Source organism: Platalea leucorodia (genome assembly GCF_965183815.1).
Source record: "Platalea leucorodia genome assembly, chromosome: 4".
Taxonomy (NCBI): domain Eukaryota; kingdom Metazoa; phylum Chordata; class Aves; order Pelecaniformes; family Threskiornithidae; genus Platalea; species Platalea leucorodia.
Genome location: NC_138826.1, coordinates 31650877 through 31672277, shown reverse-complemented (window position 1 = coordinate 31672277; position 21401 = coordinate 31650877). Strand labels below are relative to the sequence as shown.

The 21401-nt window shown below is 38.5% G+C and overlaps 1 protein-coding gene across 2 annotated transcripts in view; it reads left to right on the top strand.

Annotated features, from left to right (window-relative positions):
* The window catches only part of LDB3 (LIM domain binding 3), a gene marked incomplete at its 5' end in the record, with an annotated part of 121997 nt that extends 101216 nt beyond the window's left edge, over nt 1-20781 (top strand). Inside the window, 7 exons of one of the 2 annotated variants that reach the window (XM_082310592.1) lie at nt 1374-1421; nt 4152-4279; nt 13030-13330; nt 14555-14735; nt 16957-17077; nt 18491-18606; nt 20643-20781. In XM_082310592.1, coding sequence (XP_082166718.1) covers nt 1374-1421; nt 4152-4279; nt 13030-13330; nt 14555-14735; nt 16957-17077; nt 18491-18606; nt 20643-20732 — 985 coding nt within the window. In that variant the 3' untranslated portion in view covers nt 20733-20781. The remainder of the gene's footprint in view (nt 1-1373; nt 1422-4151; nt 4280-13029; nt 13331-14554; nt 14736-16956; nt 17078-18490; nt 18607-20642) is intronic. The other variant, XM_082310591.1, reaches the window with a different exon arrangement.
* Between the last annotated feature and the right edge of the window lie 620 nt (nt 20782-21401).

Here is a 21401-nt window from a genome sequence, read left to right as displayed (position 1 = left end):
TTCAAGACACCTTAAAAAGGTCCACCAAGAAAATGCAGGAGGATTTCTTGATCAATGTCCTTAACTATTTAAATCTGATTTAAACTTTGGTCGATCAGTTCTATAGTGATTTTGCTTTTGTGAGAAAAGGCCATACACATAGCATTTAACATGAGTAAAACCTTTATAATGTTCCTAAAGAGGAATGTTTGAAATAAGTCATTAATCATTAACTGATGGTGTTACTCTTACTTTTCAATCTGCAATGTTAATCTTACTTTTAAATCTGCAATGTTAATCTTACTTTTTCACTTAACAATCTTACTTACAAAGAAGAAAGCATATAAGGAGTGTTTTAAATAAGCTACGAAGCTCTTTATGCAATAGGTTATTCCATTTGGAGGGTAAAAGCAGGGCAACCTGTGAGACAGCACTCGGGGAATACAAAAAAATTATGGTTCTAAAAGGAAGGTGTAGATTCTGTGATCCTAGGATTTTAATTCAAGCACTGTCTCTATGGTAAAGGGAAGCAAAACTCTTCTCCAGAAGCTGGGAAAATAACCGGCATATGATAGGCTTCTGGTAATTCTGGCAAATGTGGGCTGTGCTCCTGTGGGATGTGATTGTTGCCATGTAGCTCTGCACTGCTCTGCATTTAGACAGAAGCTGTGTTCATTCTGAATCCTCTTGTTTCTCAGATCGTACATTGTGCAGGCTTTTAAGTACTTTCTGTATTTACATAAATAAATCATTTATGTTCTGAAATGATGCTGCTTCCCCACGAAAAAAAAAAAAAATCTACCTGTTTACCTAAGACTCTGTTTAGTAAATGAACAGTAGAATGGTACTCCAAGGGAAAAGTTGGACGTGATGGCTTGATGTTGCTTCAACTACTTCCAGCCTATCTTTTCTGTGGGGCTGTCCTCGTTGCCTCATAAGCTAAGAAACTTAGCTGATCTTTGGATTTGGTTCATTCAAGGTTTGCTTTTAAGATTTGATGCAACTTAAGCTTATGACACTGACAAAAAGAAACTCATACTTATTTTTCTGTGCTAATACAAATAAACCGTGAATGTCCAAGCAAACAGTCCAGTGGTTGAATTAGAATTCCACAACTAAAGAATGAGCAAAACTGGATGAGATTGGCTTATGGAGCAATATACTCAGCTCATTTACTTATGTTACTGTTATTCAGGTTTCACTATGATTCCTAGCTTAAATAAGATAAGCAAAATGTAATGTAATACTGATCTTATATGATTACAAATATGTACATGTTGTTTACTTTAGCACTTAAGAGCACCTCTTATTCATAAGGGAATTCACTGTAGGACAAGATATCCCAATTTTCTTGGTATATTTTTTTTTCAAATATAACTTTTGTCTCATTTTAGTTTCAACCGGCATTCTTCCACCTCCATCAGCTACCAGTCAAAGAAGAGGTATAAAAATGTTTTGTGCGGCTACTCTATCTTAAAAGCACTTAACAAACCAGTTTATTGCTGCTAGTAGGCATCCAGTGAAGTATTAACATTAAAATGATCTGCTTAGAAATATTGACTCTTTCTTTTTCTGACAACTAATAGTGTTCAGAGCCAGTATTTAATTTGCTGCCTGTCACACGCCATTGGCTGCTACAGATAAATTCAGTAAGGGTGCTTTCACTGCTTTTCGAGATGCCGTTGCTTCCTGTTCCATTAAAGCATCTTTGATCCATAGGACATCTTTTTATTCTTTCTTTCTTTCTTTGTTTTTTCTTTTTTCTTTTTTTCTTTCTTTTAATCACACGCTATTTCCTTTTCTTCAGCAGAAATTCTGATAAATCTTTTAACTTCACTAAAACCCTTAATGATGTAGTGTAACACTTTATTTCTCTTTGACAAGCCTATTTGTCTTCCTTACTGTATATAATATGCATCATACACTTGTAAAAGAGTTCAGTAGTTGACTTCTTTTAATTTTGCCATGATTTTGGTACTATGAATATAATTTTTTTGTGTGTTGTTTTTGGTTTTTTCAACCTCATTTCCCTGAACACACAAGGAAATCTAGTGGCATGGTTTTATCATGCTATTAACTTTGGGAAACACTTGAATTTTGAATAACCATTTTTCTTCATGACAGCCTAGGTATCACTAATCTGGCTCAGAACTTCTTTATGTATTTTTGTGCATTAAGAGAGTTTCAAATGAGTCTTTCTACCAATGGACCTGCACATCTGGGAGTAGACTTTGCTGAGTGTATGCCATTTTCAGATTAAGGCTGTATGACACATAATTTAAAATCTTTTAATCCACATTGTAAATATTGATTGCTGATCCTGTAAAGGTAAGTATGTTTTGCTGGTTTTCTGTCTAGTTTACCTTGAATAGTAGATTTTAAACCAAGGAAGCGTCTTTTGATAGTGTGTATTTAACTAAAGGCATTTTGAAAGCTGTATGTGAAGCCAGTGTACCTGAAGCGTACATCTTCCTGTCTGTGCTACAGTAGGAGCAATGATCCTCTGTCCAGTGACCCCGAGTACAGTGCACTCTTATGCACTACAGATGAGGAGGTATCAACAGGAAATAGATGGTAAGAATGGAAAGTAAAAAGTCTTACTGTGCTTAGAACAGCTTTGGCGGTTACAAAATCACAGCACAGTTCACAACAGAACTTACAGTGAATACAAACCCACTAAAATAGTTTATCTTGAAGAGTCCTGTTCATTCATTCACCCAAATCCAGCCCTAAGCCCTAGACTAGGTATAGAAATAATTAGCTATAGTCACTGTAGCAATAGCTATGTTTCTACATCTAATAAAATAGACAAAATAAATTAGCCTGAGGCAGCAATGCTATGCAAACTAGATCTACAGTATAAGCTCTGTCAGAGTAGCAAAAAGCTATGTTGTGAGGATAGGTTTATTTTGTTCAAAATTAAAAATCAAAAGTTTACATTTGTCAGAATGCTTTTTACCTGTACTGGCAGGAATTTGCTGGGTTTGCCATATGCAAAAATTATAATACATTCTCCCCAGATGGCATCTATTTCCACTATTAAAGAAAGTACAAGTCAAGATGGACGAATGGTCTGGCAAAGCTGGATGCTTCTTTTCTTATTCTGACAAATGTTTTCCTATAGACAAAGCCACTACGGAAATAACTCCTGAGCTGTCAGCACAAATGTATAGGGATCTGGTTCATACAGGTAGTGAAACTGAAGGGAAAAAGAAAGTAAAACTATGTTATCAGGGTGAGTAAGAATGATGTTCAATAGTGAATGGTTTTTATTACTGCACGCATCTCGGTATCTGTTGCTTCCCATCCTTGTACTTCTATATTCTCTCTTGCTTGCTTTGTTTGTAATGCTCTTTTAGTGGTCTAAGAAGCAAAGTCACTACAAATAGAATCATCTGAAGTAACAGGCAAAGAGAAGAGCCATATATTTCAATGTGTTACTATAATCAAACTGAGAATCGCCATCCGAGGCATAAAATAGAGAAAAACGATTTCTTTTTGATGTTCGGAATCCTGAGCAAATGTTTTCAATCTAGGAATGCAGAAATTGCATCATAATATTGCATATGACATGCTTTTGGGTTACCTGAATCTGAACATCAGAAAAATTAATGTGAATTGTGATTTCAGCCTAAATAGGGAAAAGTGTTAGTTTCAGAAATGGTTTTTAAAGGTCACTACAATCTTTTTTTAAGAGTACAATGCTTATGAACAGTAGTTAGTATTTGTAGCAGTAGTAGTAATTGTGCTGAGCCAGTATCTTTTTAAGGCAATGAGATAGCCCTCATTGATTTACCTGAGACAAGAACAGGCCTGTTTGTTTGTAGAGGGACAGAAAACCCAAACGTTGTATGCATGTTCCCGAAGTCTGATCCCTTGTTAAACTGAGAGTCCCTTTAATAAATTTGTCATATTTCTTCAGTAAGCTATGTTCTGTGACAACAAGAGCAACTTGGCAGTATTTAAAATCCTTATCTGGCTAATTTTTCTTTCTGAAGAATTGTTGAAGCCTTTCTTAGCAATGATAAAGACTAATGAATCTCACAGTATTCTCTCTGTAGCTCTCAAGGACAGTTCCTCTCGGAGTGCTTTGGAAGCTGACAGATCTATTATTTCATAATCGGTAACTTTTGCTGTTTATAAAGTTTCTCATACCTTCATTTTGCTTTTAGAAACACAAGCCAGTCATATACACCAATGCCAGTTTCTGGAAGCTATGGTGAAAGTCCTGCTGCTTCTGCTACTTCAAAACCAAGAGTTGTTACTACTGCCAGCATAAAGCCCTCTGTCTATCAGCCAGGTAAGGTGACTTCAAAGTAGTGAAAGGATTCAGAACAAAGTACTGAAAGGATTCAGAAAAGAAATGCACGTGCATTTCTTTTAGAAAAAGAAAACGCAAAGAATGCACGTTTTGCAATAGGACACACACATACCAGGAAAGATCTAGATAGATGGAACTAAATGCTGCTAGTTGCTAGTTTTGCTTCAGATTATATGAAGATTGAGGATTATATTGTATTTGTGTTCTGCTTTAGGGTGAAAATGTGGAGGAAGAAGAATAAAAGCAAGGGAAAGCATGTCCAAAGGGCAACGAGGCTGGTGAAGGGTCTAGGGAACAAGTCTTATGAGGAGTGGCTGAGGGAGCTGGGGTGGTTTAGTCTGGAGAAGAGGATGCTGAGGGGAGACCTTGTTGCTCTCTACAACTACCTGAAAGGAGGTTGTAGCGAGGTGAGGGTCGGTCTCTTCTCCCAAGTAACAAGCGATAGGACGAGAGGAAATGGCCTCGAGTTGCTCCAGGGGAGGTTTCTATTGGATATTAGGAAAAACTTCTTCACTGAAAGGGTAGTCAGGCAGTGGGACAGGCTGCCCAGGGAAGTGGTTGAGTCTCCATCCCTGGAGGTATTTAAAAGACGGGTAGACGTGGTGCTCGAGGACATGGTTTAGTGGTGGACTTGGCAGTGTTAGGTTAATGGTTGGACTTGATGATCTTAAAGGTCTTTTCCAACATAAACGATTCTATGATTCTATGAAAAACCTGTAATAAAAAATGCGTAGCCTGACTTTTGAAAAGAAATACATTTGGAAAATAACCCAGTGCGCCCAATTAGGAGCCAATGACCCTTCAGAATTGATAAAATAGCTTAAGAATGCACAACTCAGGAAGGAGATAAAATAAGTGAAGGTAGCTTGAGTAGGATATATTTGCAAAATAGATAAGGCCATATATTGAACTTCTCAAACTCAGGTTTATATTTGAAATAACGAATGACCTATCAAAGTACTTCATAATGTTATGCTTCCACTTCCCACAGCTCCAATTACTGAAGGAATATATTTGATTATTATGAACAAGGAGCTCCTGCACAAACTCAAACACAAAATGGAAGCCTACAGAGGGTGGAAGCAAGGACAGGTAGCCTGGGAGGAATACAGAGAAATTGTCCGAGCAGCCAGAGATGGGGTTAGGAAAGTTAAAGCCCTGATAGAATTAAATCTGGCCAGGAATGTCAAGGGCAACAAGAAAAGTTTCTATAGGTACACTGGTGATAAAAGGAAGACTAGGGAAAATGTGGGCCCTCTCCAGAAGGAAACAGGAGACCTCGTTACCCAGGATATGGAGAAAGCTGAGGTACTCAACGACTTTTTTGCCTCAGTATTCACCAGCAAGTGCTTTAGCCACACCGCCAAAGTCGCAGGAGGCAAAGGCAGGGACTGGGAGGGAGAATGGAGAACAGCCCACTGTAGGAGAAGATCAGGTTCGAGACCATCTAAGGAACCTGAAGGTGCACAAGTCCATGGGACTTGATGAGATGTATCCGCAGGTCCTGAAAGAACTGGCGGATGAAGTTGCTAAGCCACTGTCCATCATATTTGAGAAGTTGTGGCAGTCCAGTGAAGTTCCCACTGACTGGAAAAGGGGAAACATAAGCCCCATTTTAAAAAGAGGAAAAAAGTAAGACTGGGGGAACGACAGGCCAATCAGTCTCACCTCTGTGCCCAGCAAGATCATGGAGCAGATCCTCCTGGAAACTATGCTAGGGCACATGGAAGGTACAGAGGTGATTGGTGACAGCCAACATGGCTTCATTAAGGGCAAATCGTGCCTGACCAATCTGGTGGCCTTCTATGATGGGGTTACAGCATTGGTGGGTAAGGGAAGAGCAACTGATGTCACCTACCTGGACTTGTGCAAAGCATCTGACACTGTCCTACATGATATCCTTGTCTCTAAATTGGAGAGACATGGATTTGACAGATGGACCACTCAATGGATAAGGAACTGGCTGGATGGTTGCACTCAAAGAATTACGATCAACAGCTCGATGTCCAAGTGGAGATCAGTGATGAGCAGCGTTCCTCAGGGGTTGGCATTGGGACTGGCGCTGTTTAACATCTTTGGCAGCGACACGGACAGTGGGATTGAATGCACCCTCAGCAAGTTTGCCAATGACACCAAGCTGTGTGGTGCAGTCCGCACACTGGAGGGAAGGGATGCCATCTAGAGGGACCTTGACAGGCTGGAGATTTGGGCCCGTGCAAACCTCATGAAGTTCAACAAGGCCAAGCACAAGGTCCTGCACATGGGTCAGGGCAATCCCAAGCACAAATACAGGCTGGGCAGAGAATGGATTGAAAGCAGCCCTGAGGAGAAGGACTTGGGGATGTTGATTGATAAGAAGCTCAACATGACGCGGCAATGTGCACTCGCAGCCCAGAAAGCCAGCTGTATCCTGGGCTGCATCAAAAGAAGCACGGCCAGCAGGTTGAGGGAGGTGTCCTCCCCTTCTGCTCCACTCTCATGAGGCCCCACCTGGAGTACTGTGTTCAGCTCTGGGGCCCTCAAGATAAGAAGGACATGGACCTGTTGGAGCAAGTCCAGAGGAGGGCCATGAAGATGATGAGAGGGCTGCAGCACCTCTCCTATGAGGACAGGCTGAGAGAGTTGGGGTTGTTCAGCCTGGAGAAGAGAAGGCTCCAGGGAGACCTTATAGAAGCCTTCCAATACCTGAAGGGGGCCTACAAGAAAGCTGGAGAGGGACTTTTTACAAGCGCACATAGTGATAGGACAAAGGGTAATGGCTTTAACTGAAAGAGGGTAGATTGAGATTAGATATAAGGAGGAAGTTCTTTACTATGAGGGTGGTGAGGCACTGGAACAGGTTGCCCAGAGAAGTTATGGATACCCCATCCCTGGAAGTGTTCAAGGCCAGGTTGGATGGGGCTTTGAGCAACCTGGTCTAGTGGAAGGTGTCCCTGCCCATGGCAGCGGGGTTGGAACCAGATGATCTTTGAGGTCCCTTCCAACCCAAACCATTCTATGATTATTCATTCATGTGGAAAATATGCTCCTTGATGTTATTTAAATTCCCTTTGTATTAATGTGTTACAAATGGAGTGAACTTCTAAAACCATTGATGACAAAATGCAAACCTTCAAAATGAACAAATTAAATGAGGCAGCAATATAAGTCTAAATGCAGTTCTGTTTCAAATTAAGCTTGTTCTGATCTTCGCAAAAGAATTAAAAAGCTCATTTATATCTTGACAGTCAAGTAAATATGAAAAGGCCAAGAATTCAAACAATCTTAAACTCTGTCTTCTGTAATGCTCTATCTCTGGATCTACTGAAATGAAACCAGTGCAAACTTAGACATAAAGCAGACAGACAGATCAGTTCATTGATCTTTGTATTTGAGATATAAAAGCAGAAAAAGCCAGTTCAGAACTATCGTGAGCTATTTAAGAGTCTCAAAGCCAATAAAGGTTTCAGCTTCTCCTCATTTGCTTTTGGTTAAGTGTGTCAGCAAATACCATGTTGTCACTGAAGGCAAATGTTATTATTTTTGTCTTGCAAAAAAAGGAAAGATGAAGACAAGGGATTTATTTCCATAATGCAGAACAGAGCAAACTGTGGCAAGTCAAAATATCTCCTAAATACACTGACTGATACTAAGTCCCATGTTGATGTGGGGGAAGTATAAACTCCGGTTCTCAATATACAAACCTGCCACAGAAATAAATTAGTAGCTATATCCAATTAGTAGCTGTATCTGTTAGAAAGAAGAAAAAAGAAAACACTGGCTGTTGAATTAGACTGAGAATAAGAGGCAATGCTTTTGATTTCTCCTGTGATGGGCATCTTCTTTGCAATTCCTTATATTGCTGGTTTTGAGCCCCATTGCCTCCCAATAAAGGCTTAAAATACACAGTATGGAAACTATGTTCTGTGTTACTATGTATACAACGAACTTGCTTCAACTTGTATGTATTGTCTGCCTGCGTGTGGAAAATTCTTATTTTGCAGGCACTGCAAGGATATAGTGTATTCTAGAGGGCAGGAGAAAATTAAGAGTAATACGCAATGTGCTATATTACAGAGACAAAATTCAAATAGCATTCAAGTCGGCAGAGAAAGAAACAGTAAGTCTCCCTGTATTGTTTAGGAGTTTGAGATATACGATAAAGGATTCTAAAATACCTCCGTAATTGAACCCCAAAGTGACTCAGGTACAAAAGAGGCTAAAGAAAGATATTTTATTGAAGATGTTTGGGTTTTGTTTTGGTATCTTTTTAAAGTTTTATATATTTGATGTAGTAGCACTTCATCCTGGTTTTAGAGCTGGCCCTAAAGATGGGTGCAGTTGCAGTCCTGAGCAAACAGGAAACGGTCACTTGGGAAGTAATGGAGGAAACGGCGTTTCCTGTGACAGATGGGAAAGATCAATAGTACTTTGAAACAAATCTTCAAGACAGTTAGAAGACTTCCTCACCCAACTTTGTCAATTCATATAAATTCTGTCTTGCAGTGTAAAATGCAGCCTCAATCTGAGAGGACCAGCTGTTCTCAGATGATGACATATGAGATCACAAAACCTATCTTTTTCTTCCAGTCTAAGTGCAACCTCAGGCTTTTGCAATAACTGCACTCTCACTTTAGCAAATAAGTTCTTAGACTTCTATTTTTGTAAATCCACTGTGTGAAAAGGCTGAAGTAGTGGAGATTACTATAAGAATTTGCAATGTAGAATTTAGAAGAGGAATGCTTTTATGCTAGCCCTCAGTGTTAATGGGAATGAGATGACTTGCTTCCCTTAAAAATGTGGGCCAGCAACTTCCAGATTAAAACATCCACCAACAGCCTCATATATGCAATATCCAGAAACCGGAATCAATCACTAAGAGGGTTTACAAGACTATGTTAATCTGTCTCAGATTGCGAAAAATAATGGGGCTAAGTTTGGTTAAACTGAAGCCAATCTCAAAATGAAACTGCATTGTTGAGTACCTGGCTCAGATAGGAGTTACTCAGTAAGTCTACACTTTAAAGCAAAGAAAGAGTACTACTTACACTAACCTAACTCTGATGGGAATTTTCTGCTGCTTTGTTTTCTCCCTATAGGGAAAGCTGTGAACTCCATAATCTTTCCCCTTCTCTGTCCTGTAAATTTCATAACCCATTTTTAAAAGGAGCGTAGATTTCTTTTCTGAACAAGGTCCACTAGATGGCAGAAAATACTTGTGTATTCCTTTCTTATAGGCTTTCCCAGACTAGAATAGTGCTTTCATATATTCCAAGCAACCCAAACGCTAGCTTTATACTATGAAGTAACATGATACCTAAAAGTAAGAAAGCAGATCTTTCCTTTTAAATCCATAAGTCCAAATAGGACTACTCATGTATGTACAAGTGCTCGAGTGTAAAGGCCTGATCCGCTCTGTTAGAAATTGGTAGCAAGATTCCCACAGATCTCAATTAACTTTTCACTGAATCCTAAGAACCTTCAAGACTAAACCAGCAGGTTATGTACCATCTACCATTTCAAATTCTTCTAAATAAGAATCATGTCTTATAAAGGACTTGTTGCTTTATCTCCTTTGTCTGGCATCTATTATATACTCAACAGTATATAGGAAAACTTTGGGCTTCAGTGATGTGGCCACTAAGTGTAGAACAAGCCAAATCAGTTGTGATTATGAATTACATTTGTTACTGGAAAATTATTACTAACAATTATGTGTTTTACTAACAAAGAAAAAAAAAAAAAGGAAATTGTTCTCACAGTGTGAGCTAGTATGTAAGACTAAAGCATGTGAGACTATATGAATCTTTACTAAATGAATCTTTGGTAACACACCTTTTTTTTCTAGAGGGAAAATATCCATTGACCATAAATGAAGAACTGATAGGGAGAATTCCAAATTCCCCAGAAGCAAGGAATTGGCTTGTTCCTAGGGCTGTTAAAAGAGATAACAAGATAACAATAGTCCCATTCTTTGTCTCCTACTATAAGAGAGTCTGAGAGAAGCAAGGTGACAGAGGCTGGGTTACTGAATTATTTAAAGTATTCATTTTTGAACAGTTAAGGGTCAGCTCATACAATACTGATATTTTGAGAATCTATTCTCTGATATACTGAATCTTAGAACTTTTTAGCAGCAAACAGCACCTTTTATCTGCTGTATATATGTTGGAAAACTTTGAAATACGTAAACATGCAAGGTGAATTTGTATGGCAGTAGCTACTAAGACGAGAGTTGTTCATATAAGCTTAGGGATATAGCTATAAGATAACAAGATAATAATTCCCTCCTAATAATAATAGCTAAAATCTCAAAGTTAGTGAAAGCTTTCTAATACATTGAAATGGCACTGTTTTAAATCAATAGTAATTCCACCCTGTTCACAGGAGGAAAATATGTTGTAATAAATCCAGCCTATAACATTAGATGATAGTGGCTGAAAAGAGAACTCAGAGCAGTTGCGAACACCCAACATTTGTCATGTTGCAGTAATTCCGCTGGTATCTTCTTTCAGCAACTGGAAAAAAAATTTACTTTGCTGCTTTACTTTACCATGGCAAGTAGAAAAGATAGATAAAGAAGAAATAGAAGGTAGAGAGAATGAAAGACAAAGACCCTTCCCCAGTGTTTATCCTTCAAAGAATTCTAGATTAATCTGAACCCAGATAAATCATATGCTGTCTACATTGGTTGGAATAAACAAACTGGAAAAATAAAACGCCAACACTGTGAGATTAAGGAAGAAAAAGTGAAAAATTAAGAGGTTGTAAGCTGAATTTACTAAAGACAATGATAGAAAAAGACATCCTAAAAATGGTACCTGGACTGCATTTGTTCTTCACTTCCAGAACTCTGGGTTTGAATATCTGACGATTTTGTTAGGGCCTCGGTGGGATACACTGCCGTACTTTGCATGAACAATGATTGGCTCTTGGGGGAGGGAGAATCCTTTCACAAAACTGAGTGAGCCAGAAGTCACCTTATTTAATTAGAGAGCCTCATAGGTGGGAGCCTTTTGAACTCACCAATTAGAGATGAAATATTGCCTTCTCATTTTGCCTAGCTTAATACCGTAATACATAAATAGCAACAGCCCCAGGGTTTAAAGAGATTGCATATAAACTCTCTGTTCTGAAATCTTTAAACACTGTTTACCATTCCCAAATTAAAAAAAAAAAAAAAAAAGAAGCCTCAAGCTAAGGTGGGATACAGTTTTATGAAGCAGAAACTTTGTTGATGCTGTAGCATAAGAAAGTTTTATCAAGAAGATGCATTAGATTCAGCTCTGAAGTCAATAAAAAGAAGACAATCAGAGATCACTGGGTGATCACAGTGGATTGATAGATATGCAATTTAAGCACCTGCAATTGCCAATAATCAGTGTATGTTATTCCGTGTGGCAGGGTGTGGGCTAAGGGAGGAGTGTTAAGTAGAAGATAATCTGCTTACCACTTAATTATCCAGAAAGATCTATGTTACATTCAGAACACTCTTCCTGGTTGAAATACCTTTCTACCTGCAAACCCCTTGAAACTGTAAATGTTGTATTTGGTCATCATTTTATTGGCACGGGGATCTACTACCCAGAGTGTTTGCCTAGACTGCAGGAGAACTGACTTCTGTTCCCAAATCTGTGCTTTCTCATTTGGGCAAAACACTTCAGCTCTCCAAGCTTCTGTTCCTCCTCACACAAACCAACAATCATTCACTTCTTTGTTTTCCTTGCAAAGGAAAAACTGCTTTTAGTGCTCCTGTACTTGGCAAAGCGAGGCAGTTTCTTGGGCAGTGACTTCAGTCCTACACAATGCAAGATCTGATGTTTTGAAAAGAGCAGGGCAATGGGAAAACTTGTCGGTATGTGCAGGCTCTAGCTTCTGCTTATTTTTATGTGATAAAGCTCCACCCAAGATTAGAGCCTGGTGCATTACAAACACAGAGGCAGTCTGCACTGAAGATTTTATGTGATAGTCAAAGGGTGGAAGAAAGGAAGTATAATATTTCTATTTTATACATGGGAACTGAGGCACAGAGATACTACGCTTTGCTCGAAGTTATACAGGAAGTCTGTGGCAGAGCCAAGAACTGAACGGAGAGCAGTCATAACCGCAAGCCTGGCCTTCCTCTAAGTGCTGTTGGCTTTGTCTTGCTGGTCATGTGAGCTGAACTGGCTCCCTCACTATTGCTTCCAGTGCTCTCTATCTCTGTGTTCCTTGTGTGAGCCTGTTTTTCTTCAGAAACCTAGGAGTAAAACCTACAAATGACAGATAACAGTGACGTCTGTGGAAAACGCTGCATTTTAATGTATATAATGAGATCAAAAATTTAAGCATAACTTCCTATTGAAATTATGGGGAATTCCATCTAACACTTTATTACATGATTTGGCCTTTCTATTTTTAACCTGTCTTAAACAGATTATATGGCAGTCTTTGAAATTATCACAGAATTGTCATATCCACTCCTACTAGAAAATGAAGAGATGCCCTTGAAAATGGTCTCCATAAAAATCTGTAAAAGCCAGTAGGCAATGACTTCTGTAATGCATGTGGGTTAGGTCAGTGATTGTGCTGATATCCTTGGCTTCAGTCCAGAATTAATGAGCAATAATGGGACAGACCATAACTAAGTGTCATCTGAAGCTTTTGTTTTTTGTGTGTCATGGAGTACCCTTTGGTAAGTGTTGCTGTTTTGCCATCAGAAGAAAAGACTTTAAAATGATTCTTGGTTTCTTTTGGGATACTTAAAACAGCACCAGCACCAGTTCATTCCTACACCCCTGCCAACGCTGAGCCGGCAAGTCGCCCTCCGTGGGTAACAGATGACTCCTTTTCTCAGAAATTTGCACCTGGAAAAACCACCACCACTGTCACAAAGCACATCCTACCAAGGGGTGCTCCGGTACCATCTCCTGCCTCTACTTCTGCTTACCCATCTCCAGTGTCAACTTCTTCCCAGGCTCCTGCAATAGCCCGGGGAACAGTTCAGAGGGCTGAGCGTTTTCCAGCCAGCAGCCGAACTCCTCTCTGTGGGCACTGTAACAGCATAATTCGGTAAGGTCATGAGGTTTTGAAGAGGGATGAAGCAGAAAAAAAATATCAGAGAGACTGGTTATTGTACATTAATATACAGTACCAGAGCCTAAGACTCAGTTAAATTACCCAGCAGGGATGTCTGTTGTCTGCTTCATTAATTTAACATTTCCAGAGCTCATTTTGCTATTGTGTGGTTCACTTTTTATCACTGCAAAGTTATACATGCTAATTGTTTGTTTCATGGATGCTGTGGCAAATCACTGTTTGTTTTTTAAACAAATTTCTGGTCCTAAGGTACCCCTTGGAGGAGGTACATACAACTTCATTGGGAGAGTTGGGGGGCTGGGGGGGAGGATTATGGAGAGAAAAGGAACGAGGCATCATTTTGGAACAGCAGCCAAACGTAATTGTTGCTTTTGTGTCTGGAGAAAGATAATGCCTACGCTCTATTACCAGTGATTCATAGCATGCCTCTCCCTTCTCCTCTCCCAATTCATTCTGCTGGACTGGTGCCCATTGTTAATCTGTGGACTGCGAACCAACTTTAAGTAATCCATGTTTAATGACAGTCTCCCCCACTAAAAGGAGCTAGTTTGGTGATGTGGAACTGCTGATTGTTGCCCTTTATATATTCTGAAATGGAAAGACTCCAGTAATAGTCACTGTATCTAATTACAATCAAGAGTAAATCACCAAAACGAATTTAATGTGTGTTCCATATAATCAAACAGCAAGTTGTCATCTAATAGTCTGACATTTCTAGAACATGCCGCATGCAGTGCTCTCTCAGGTGAAAAGAAGGCAGGAGACTTGAGGAGCTATTGTGAGGTGTGGGTGTGTAGGTTTGGAAATTTGCCTGCTTTTTCATGCTTTCAAATAGTAGCATTATCTTCTGTGTTACAACCCTTGGTCTCTTCCTCTTGTCTTTACAGCTGTTTACAAAGACCACTTATAGCTATGCAGATATGAAAACAATTGATGATTTTTCCAACAGTTGTCTGTAAATCCAATGTATATGACTAAACAATAACGAAATATTTTAACTAATTGGCAAAGTGTTTGAGTAATGATCTTGAAAAAGACCATTTCTGTTCAGGCTTCTGGACCTTATTTTAATATGCACCTTCGTGGTTCATGTAGAATGCTTGTTATACATGTACGTGGTGTCTAACAAAGTGGATTTGTAATCAGGGTCATTGAATCTTTTTGCAATACAAATAAGATAATTACGATTGTTTACAGGGGTCCTTTCCTGGTAGCCATGGGTCGCTCTTGGCACCCAGAAGAATTCAATTGTGCTTATTGCAAGACATCCTTGGCTGATATGTGCTTTGTGGAAGAGCAGAATAGTGTGTACTGTGAGCGCTGTTATGAACAGTTCTTTGCACCAACCTGTGCCAGATGCCACACTAAGATCATGGGGGTAAGAGAACAACCTTAACCCTTTCTCCAACTGCGTGGTTCACTGAAATAGTGAAATAGTTTAGACTGTAAGCAATGAATGTAGATATTTCATTATTTCCTCATTTTTAATAATAATATCCCAGCCTGTTGATTATTTCAGAATAAGAAACATCTTATTTTATAACAATTTTTATTTATCCGAAACCTTGGATATTTCTGTACCTTATTCAACTCATAGACAGAACATGTAATCTAATTACCATCTCGCTGAGTGTAAAGTAAGTAACACTTTCTGGATAGTTCTTTACTATCCGATAAACACTATGTCACTTTTATCTATCTTTTCCTTATATTTATAGTAAGAGTATTGAACTGGAGGGTTTTTTTCTTATACAGGACTTAGTCTAAATTTCAATGGAGAAGTCAGTGACCTTGGGAAGAGGCCCATTGCTCTTGCTGCACCTCACTGGTAGCTAGCAACACAGCTGCCAAGAGGAATTCTGCTGGCTTCTTATAGTTAAGAAAATACAGAATAAATACAAAGATCTGAATTCCAGAAAGGCAAAAATAGATGCCACTTTTGTCTCAATGTACTCATGCTTAGGTACAAGTAAATTTGCTCTACATATACCTTAGATGGTGATGAGGTTGGAATACCATAAGATAATTTTAGCAGTGTACTTATGCATGCAGTTATAGTGAATATATGACATGATTCTCTTAAATGAGGAAGCACAGAGTACCACACTGGTTTTTCACCGCTTAGCTGCCACCTCTTGACATCTGTCTAAACGTTGGCATTGACAGACTAGGTGCTTTTCTCTGCAATCGCCAGTTAGGGATGGCAGCATTAGATATCTGTGGTGAAGCTCTGGCTCCAGCCATGTCTTGTTTGCTGCTGGGGCAATAGGAGTAATTTTACAGCAGAGTACTGACTTAACTTACCTAATTAATGCTGGCACAAATCAGTTCCCCATTATGGATTTTCATCAGGAAAATAGAAAAGATGCCAGCTGCCTCTATTTATATTAATAAGATTTCTCAATCTGTTTTTTGCTTCTTAGCTCAGTGAGGTTCATAAATGGATTGAAACCTATTTATCAGTGATAGTTTTTTGCAAACAGTAACAGAAGTTAATGAATCTCAAATGGTGATTCTCTAATGAGATATATGGCAAACATAAATTAGACTATTTTGTCTATTGACTGGATTGAAAGCATGGAAGAAGACTTTGATCCCTTTTGCCATAGTCAATGGAGATTAAAAATAATCTTTAAAAGAGAATCAGAGTCTACGTATATAACTGGAAGCAACATAAAATAGGATCTAGATTCTCAGCTGGTGTAAATCAATCCTGTTTCACTGAAGTTAACAAAGTTAAATTAATTAACACCAATTACGCAGCTGGCCGTTTGAAATCTGGACTGTTTAACAGAGATACACTGTTGAATATCGTCTTGGGCACAAGCAAGATTCAGGCCTCAGTACAGCAGCTTTTGGACTTGGGAGGACTTCTGTATGACAAGATAAGAATGAAGCAGTAATAGAGATTGCTCCATACTGGTACAAGAAAGAGGCTGATAAAATCTGGGTACTCAGTTAAAGAGAACATCAGTTGCACAGAATTTGGATTTTTGTGATGAACACATGGCCTAGGAACAGACACGCAGACTCATTTTCACTAATCACATAAGTTAAAATCTAAGAACTTTTTTTCTTTTTTTTTTAGATTTTCACATTAGTTTGTGAAGTGTTCTTGTGAGAAGCTTGAAGAAATTAGAACATAATCTAAAGTGCTTTGAAACATCAGACTTAAATCACTTATCCCCTGCATGCATTTCTTGGTCTTAGAGAAAAAATTACTCTTTAAAATTTATTTAACAAATCATACTCTTGCATTGAAGAGTTCATACTAGTCATGCCAAAACAAAGGAGAAAATAATCAGAATCTTTGTGCAGAATCTCTCCTGCAACAGCGACTGGGCATGTTGATACAAACAGCTGGCTGAACTATGTTGTTTCATTTTGGCAAATGCATTGTTCTAGAAAGTTTGCAGTCCTGTTTCCTCTTTCTTTCCAAAGGAGCCCAATTTCTGTCATACTTCTTTCTTTTGAGGAGGGCAATTGGCTGATACAGAAGGGAAGAATTTAGAGCATCTCTGCCTTGTGTTTTTCTCCAGTAGGTAGTTGCAGGGCATGCTATTCTGCTGGAGATTTTTGTTTGTTTGTTTGTTTTACAGGAAGTGATGCATGCCCTAAAACAGACTTGGCACACAAGTTGCTTTGTCTGTGCTGCTTGTAAGATGCCGTTTGGGAATAGCCTCTTTCACATGGAGGATGGGGAACCTTACTGTGAGAAAGGTATGGCAAACTGGACAGTTCTGCTCAGTAATCACGTGCTTCATGTTGTATGGAAGCAACATAAAAATAAAGCAGCTGATGAACAAAATAAAATCAGTTACCTATCCAGCATGGATTTTGATTCCACTCCGCATATACAAGTGTTTCCCTCTCTGTATTTTTCTCCACTTTATATGATACACTGGCAAAGTGCTGGTCTTTTGCCTCTATGTCCCAGAATGTCTTACCTCATTTCTCTCCCTTATGTATTATGATATTTACCTTCCATTTCTCTCCCTACACATTTTTTCCTGTCCCCTTCCTTTCCCTGGTAGATTCTGCTCACTAGAAATCTACACGTTATGGGCTGAAAAAAAAATCCTTTTTTAGGGTTCTGGTAGCACTTCTATACAGTATGTGTGGGTTGCTGCCCACATTCTCTCTACTAAGTTGTTTGAATTATGACCTCTGATACTGCTACCTCACCCTAAAGCTGATCAACCAATATATATGGAAAGATAGCTCTGCTCAGATGTGCAACACATGGTAGTGCAGATTCTGTTTTCTGAGTGTTGCAACAAATGAACTGCCTCTTGCCAGCTAAGAAAGGAAAAGACCAGGTTTTCCCAAACTATGGAAAGGGTAATATGGTTTAATAAATGGTGCTTGCCATGCAAATGAGTTGCCTGGCATGGTCAGGAAGCAGGTTAAAGTTTAAGTGGTATTCCCTCTGTAAGCCCTGCCTTGTCCATTTAACGAGCTTCTGGCCTGCTTCTCTGTGGTGATTCCTTCCTTATGGTTGCACAAATCAAATTTTACAAATCTTGGCACCTACCCTTTAAAATTGGAAGGTTTGCCATAACCTCTAATGACTCTTATGAATTCCATATAGCTTTAGAATTTCTGCTAATATTTTTCAATGTCAAGTCTTTCCAAATTGCATTTGATATTCAGAGTAAAGATGTATTAACCAGCCAGTATGGGGTTTCCATAATATTCTCTCTTAATGCAGAGAGAACATAAATCCAGTCATGGAAATTTAAACTATGCTTCTATACCACCCTTAAGGTAACGCTCACTGGCCATTAGACTGTGTTTTGTACGACCACATTTGTTCTTATGAATAGCTTCCACACACATTAAAGCTAATTTAAAACTAATGTGAGAAACATAACTTCAGATATCATGAATTTTTGTTCATTTTCTCTGTTTGTGATGATAACTGTCGTGCTGATAAGGAGTTTTGCACTGAGTTTGTATTTAAATAATGAAAGAAAAGAAGCAAATTTCAGTGTGAGTGTTTCAGTGAATGTAGTAGGAAACTCTCAGCAAAAACAATCCAAAAATTTATCCTCTGGAAACTTTCTATTTCTCTTGGATTTAATACGATTACATTAAGAGTTTGTTCTAAATTTGCTTTTTGTTTTATTTTAGATTACATTGCTTTGTTCAGCACAAAATGCCATGGCTGTGATTTTCCTGTTGAAGCTGGAGATAAATTCATTGAAGCTCTTGGACACACTTGGCATGATACCTGCTTCATTTGTGCTGTAGGTTCTATACCAAATACTATCTCATTTCTTTATACTCATAAATCGTGAAGTAACATCAGAAGACCTGAAAGCAGGAATGACTAACATATGCCTAAGGATGCAGAGGGATTGGATTTCATTTTTTTACTTGCAGATGAAGAAGGATGGGACTCATTTCTCTTCTCCTCCATAAACTTTTACTAGAATTATTAAATTTGACGATAACAACTGAGTGCTTTCTAATAAAACATCCAGTTTTAGAGAGTACATACAGTAATACATAGCACTATTGCTGTTATTCTTTCCAATGTTTACCAAATGAAGATAAAGCAGGATTTAAAATAAATTAACACCACACTGAACAGTATAGCCATAATCTTACTTACAAAGCAGTGCAGTTTGTATTTTCATGCAGAATGCTTGTTGAAACTTGCAAAAAGGAGTCTGTTTAGAGGGAATGAATAGTAATTAGCATAGAAGTTGGTCAAAATCATCAATCTGTGGCGTGCATACAGCTATATAGTGTGGCCATATTCCCACACTGCACACAAAGCAGTAAAATCCATATGATAAACAGTATTTTTCATATGGTTCTAATACAGCTGTGCTTCTCTACAACATAGTATTCCTAAGGTAATAATATCTAGAACCTCTAATTAGCTAAAAATAGTATGTTGGCCACACCAAAAATGACAGTGACAATTTCTAATGTTTGTTGAACTCTAAAATTTAGGTTGAAGAGTAGAAAATATAGAAATGTTTATAAATATCTAAACCTAAACTAGCTACTGATCTTTCAAGGGTACATGGAAGCGGGTGACACAAAAGTGTCCTGTGAAAATGGAAGTCTTTTTGAAATTCTAACATAGAAAGGAATACTAAGAGAGTGAGTTTCTTTCACAAACTAACAGCTATTAGTCACTTACAAAAGACAATTTGTCTGAATAGTTCTTTTTTACTTGTTCATTTAACCGCATTCTTATGTATTTATTTAAATTAGCAACCCAATTTTCTGTGGAGGTGACAGTTTTGTTAATGCAGTTCTCACAGCGTTTTTTGTTAGGAGCTAACTTTATTTCTTTCAGTCAGTTAAGTCAAATGTAAATAAACACATGACTCAATTTCTAATATGCTATCCTCATACCCTTTCACGTGGTTTTCCTTTCACTTGCAGTAGCACATCACTGATGTTATCATTCAGTGGTCTTAAACCTGCCATAAGCATTAGGGACAACGTACATTCTTATTCCTAGATTCTGATGTGTTGACCTCCTTAAGTGGTTCTAGTCAACTCTGACCTTGCAAGTGGTGTTGCACTACCCTGTGTAGATACCCATACAATTCCAGGGCACTTTAAGCTGATCTAAACCTGGGCTGCCCTGCCTTGGCCATGCATTCTCACATGCTTTGTTTTGTCAACACCAGCACTTATGCAGCCAGGCAGAAAACTCTATGGGTTGAAGAGTAACCTGGTAAGAATAAGTAATTAGTTTTCGATGATACCAGCTGTCTGAATGACCCACTCCTTGATCACATAAGTGCCCATACCAAGACAAAGTAATAATAGGAATGAGTATCTAATGGTACTATGGCAGGATGGTACCCCTGGGACCTTGGCACCTAACCAGAGCTTTTGTAAAATCATACATTACAAGAATCAGAATCTAGGTCTTAAAGTCTGAGCTAGCTGCATGCGCTTGAGTGTGCCACTATCATTTGACGGTCTACACAAGCACTGCTGGGACATGCCGAAGATGCCTAGGGGATCCTGTACCCAGACATCATTTTAATGGAAACTAGTGAATTTAGTGGGTAGTGGTGGCAGGAAAGTACAGAGAGGAGAGCTGATGCAAACCAGAGCCTAACCTCAACATGGAGCAGGAAAACTACCAAGGCATGCACTTTGATCCAGGAAATCAGATGCACTTCTGCCAAAGAAATGTGTGGGCAGAAGAGAAATACAGTTGAAATTGATAATCACGTCTTTCTCTCTCTCTCTCTCTTTTTTTTTTTTTTTTTTAATGATTCCTGATCGTGTTTATTATTAATTCTAGGTATGCCATGTGAATTTGGAAGGTCAGCCATTTTACTCCAAGAAGGATAAGCCACTGTGCAAGAAGCATGCCCATGCCATCAATATTTAAAAGAAGAGCTGGTAGTCAGTAATGCCGGGGAAAAACAGATGACAAACTGGGCATTTATAAAGTTGATAACCATGGCTAGCATTTCTCTTGGTAAAAGCTAGGAAGTTGATACTTCTGAAGATTAACCTCTTTCTTTCATAAATGCAGAACATGCTTTTGCAAGGTTCATACAAAAACCTACTGAATGAACAGTCAAAACCAAATGAACTAGTCCATTATTAGAGCAACAGTTGGGGGAAATATTGAAATTAACTAAAAACTGTAACACAAAAAGTAATGCACGAATAGTTTCAAATGAACTAACCACAGCAGTTTTACTGCTTAGACCACACACTAGTGTTTAAGAAAAACTGGAAAAGTCCTTTCGTAATAAGTAATTTTCTTTCATAACAAGAATGAATAAGTGCCACATGTACAATAATCTGTAGAACCAAAGGCCATAGCTCTCAAAGGGAAATAAATAGATTAGGGTTTCCTCTATGAAAAGTGAGTGCTATTCCATTATGTTGTGGTGCTACCTCACAGCATCAAATATTTTAGATTCTTTCCAAATAAGAAGTCTGCCTTAAATCCCTATGTAGCTGGGAAGCCTAGGAGACAATCTGTAACTTAGTGTGAAAATAAAGTGGAAACAGAATTAACTCCTTCCATAACCTAGTAAGACTGAGA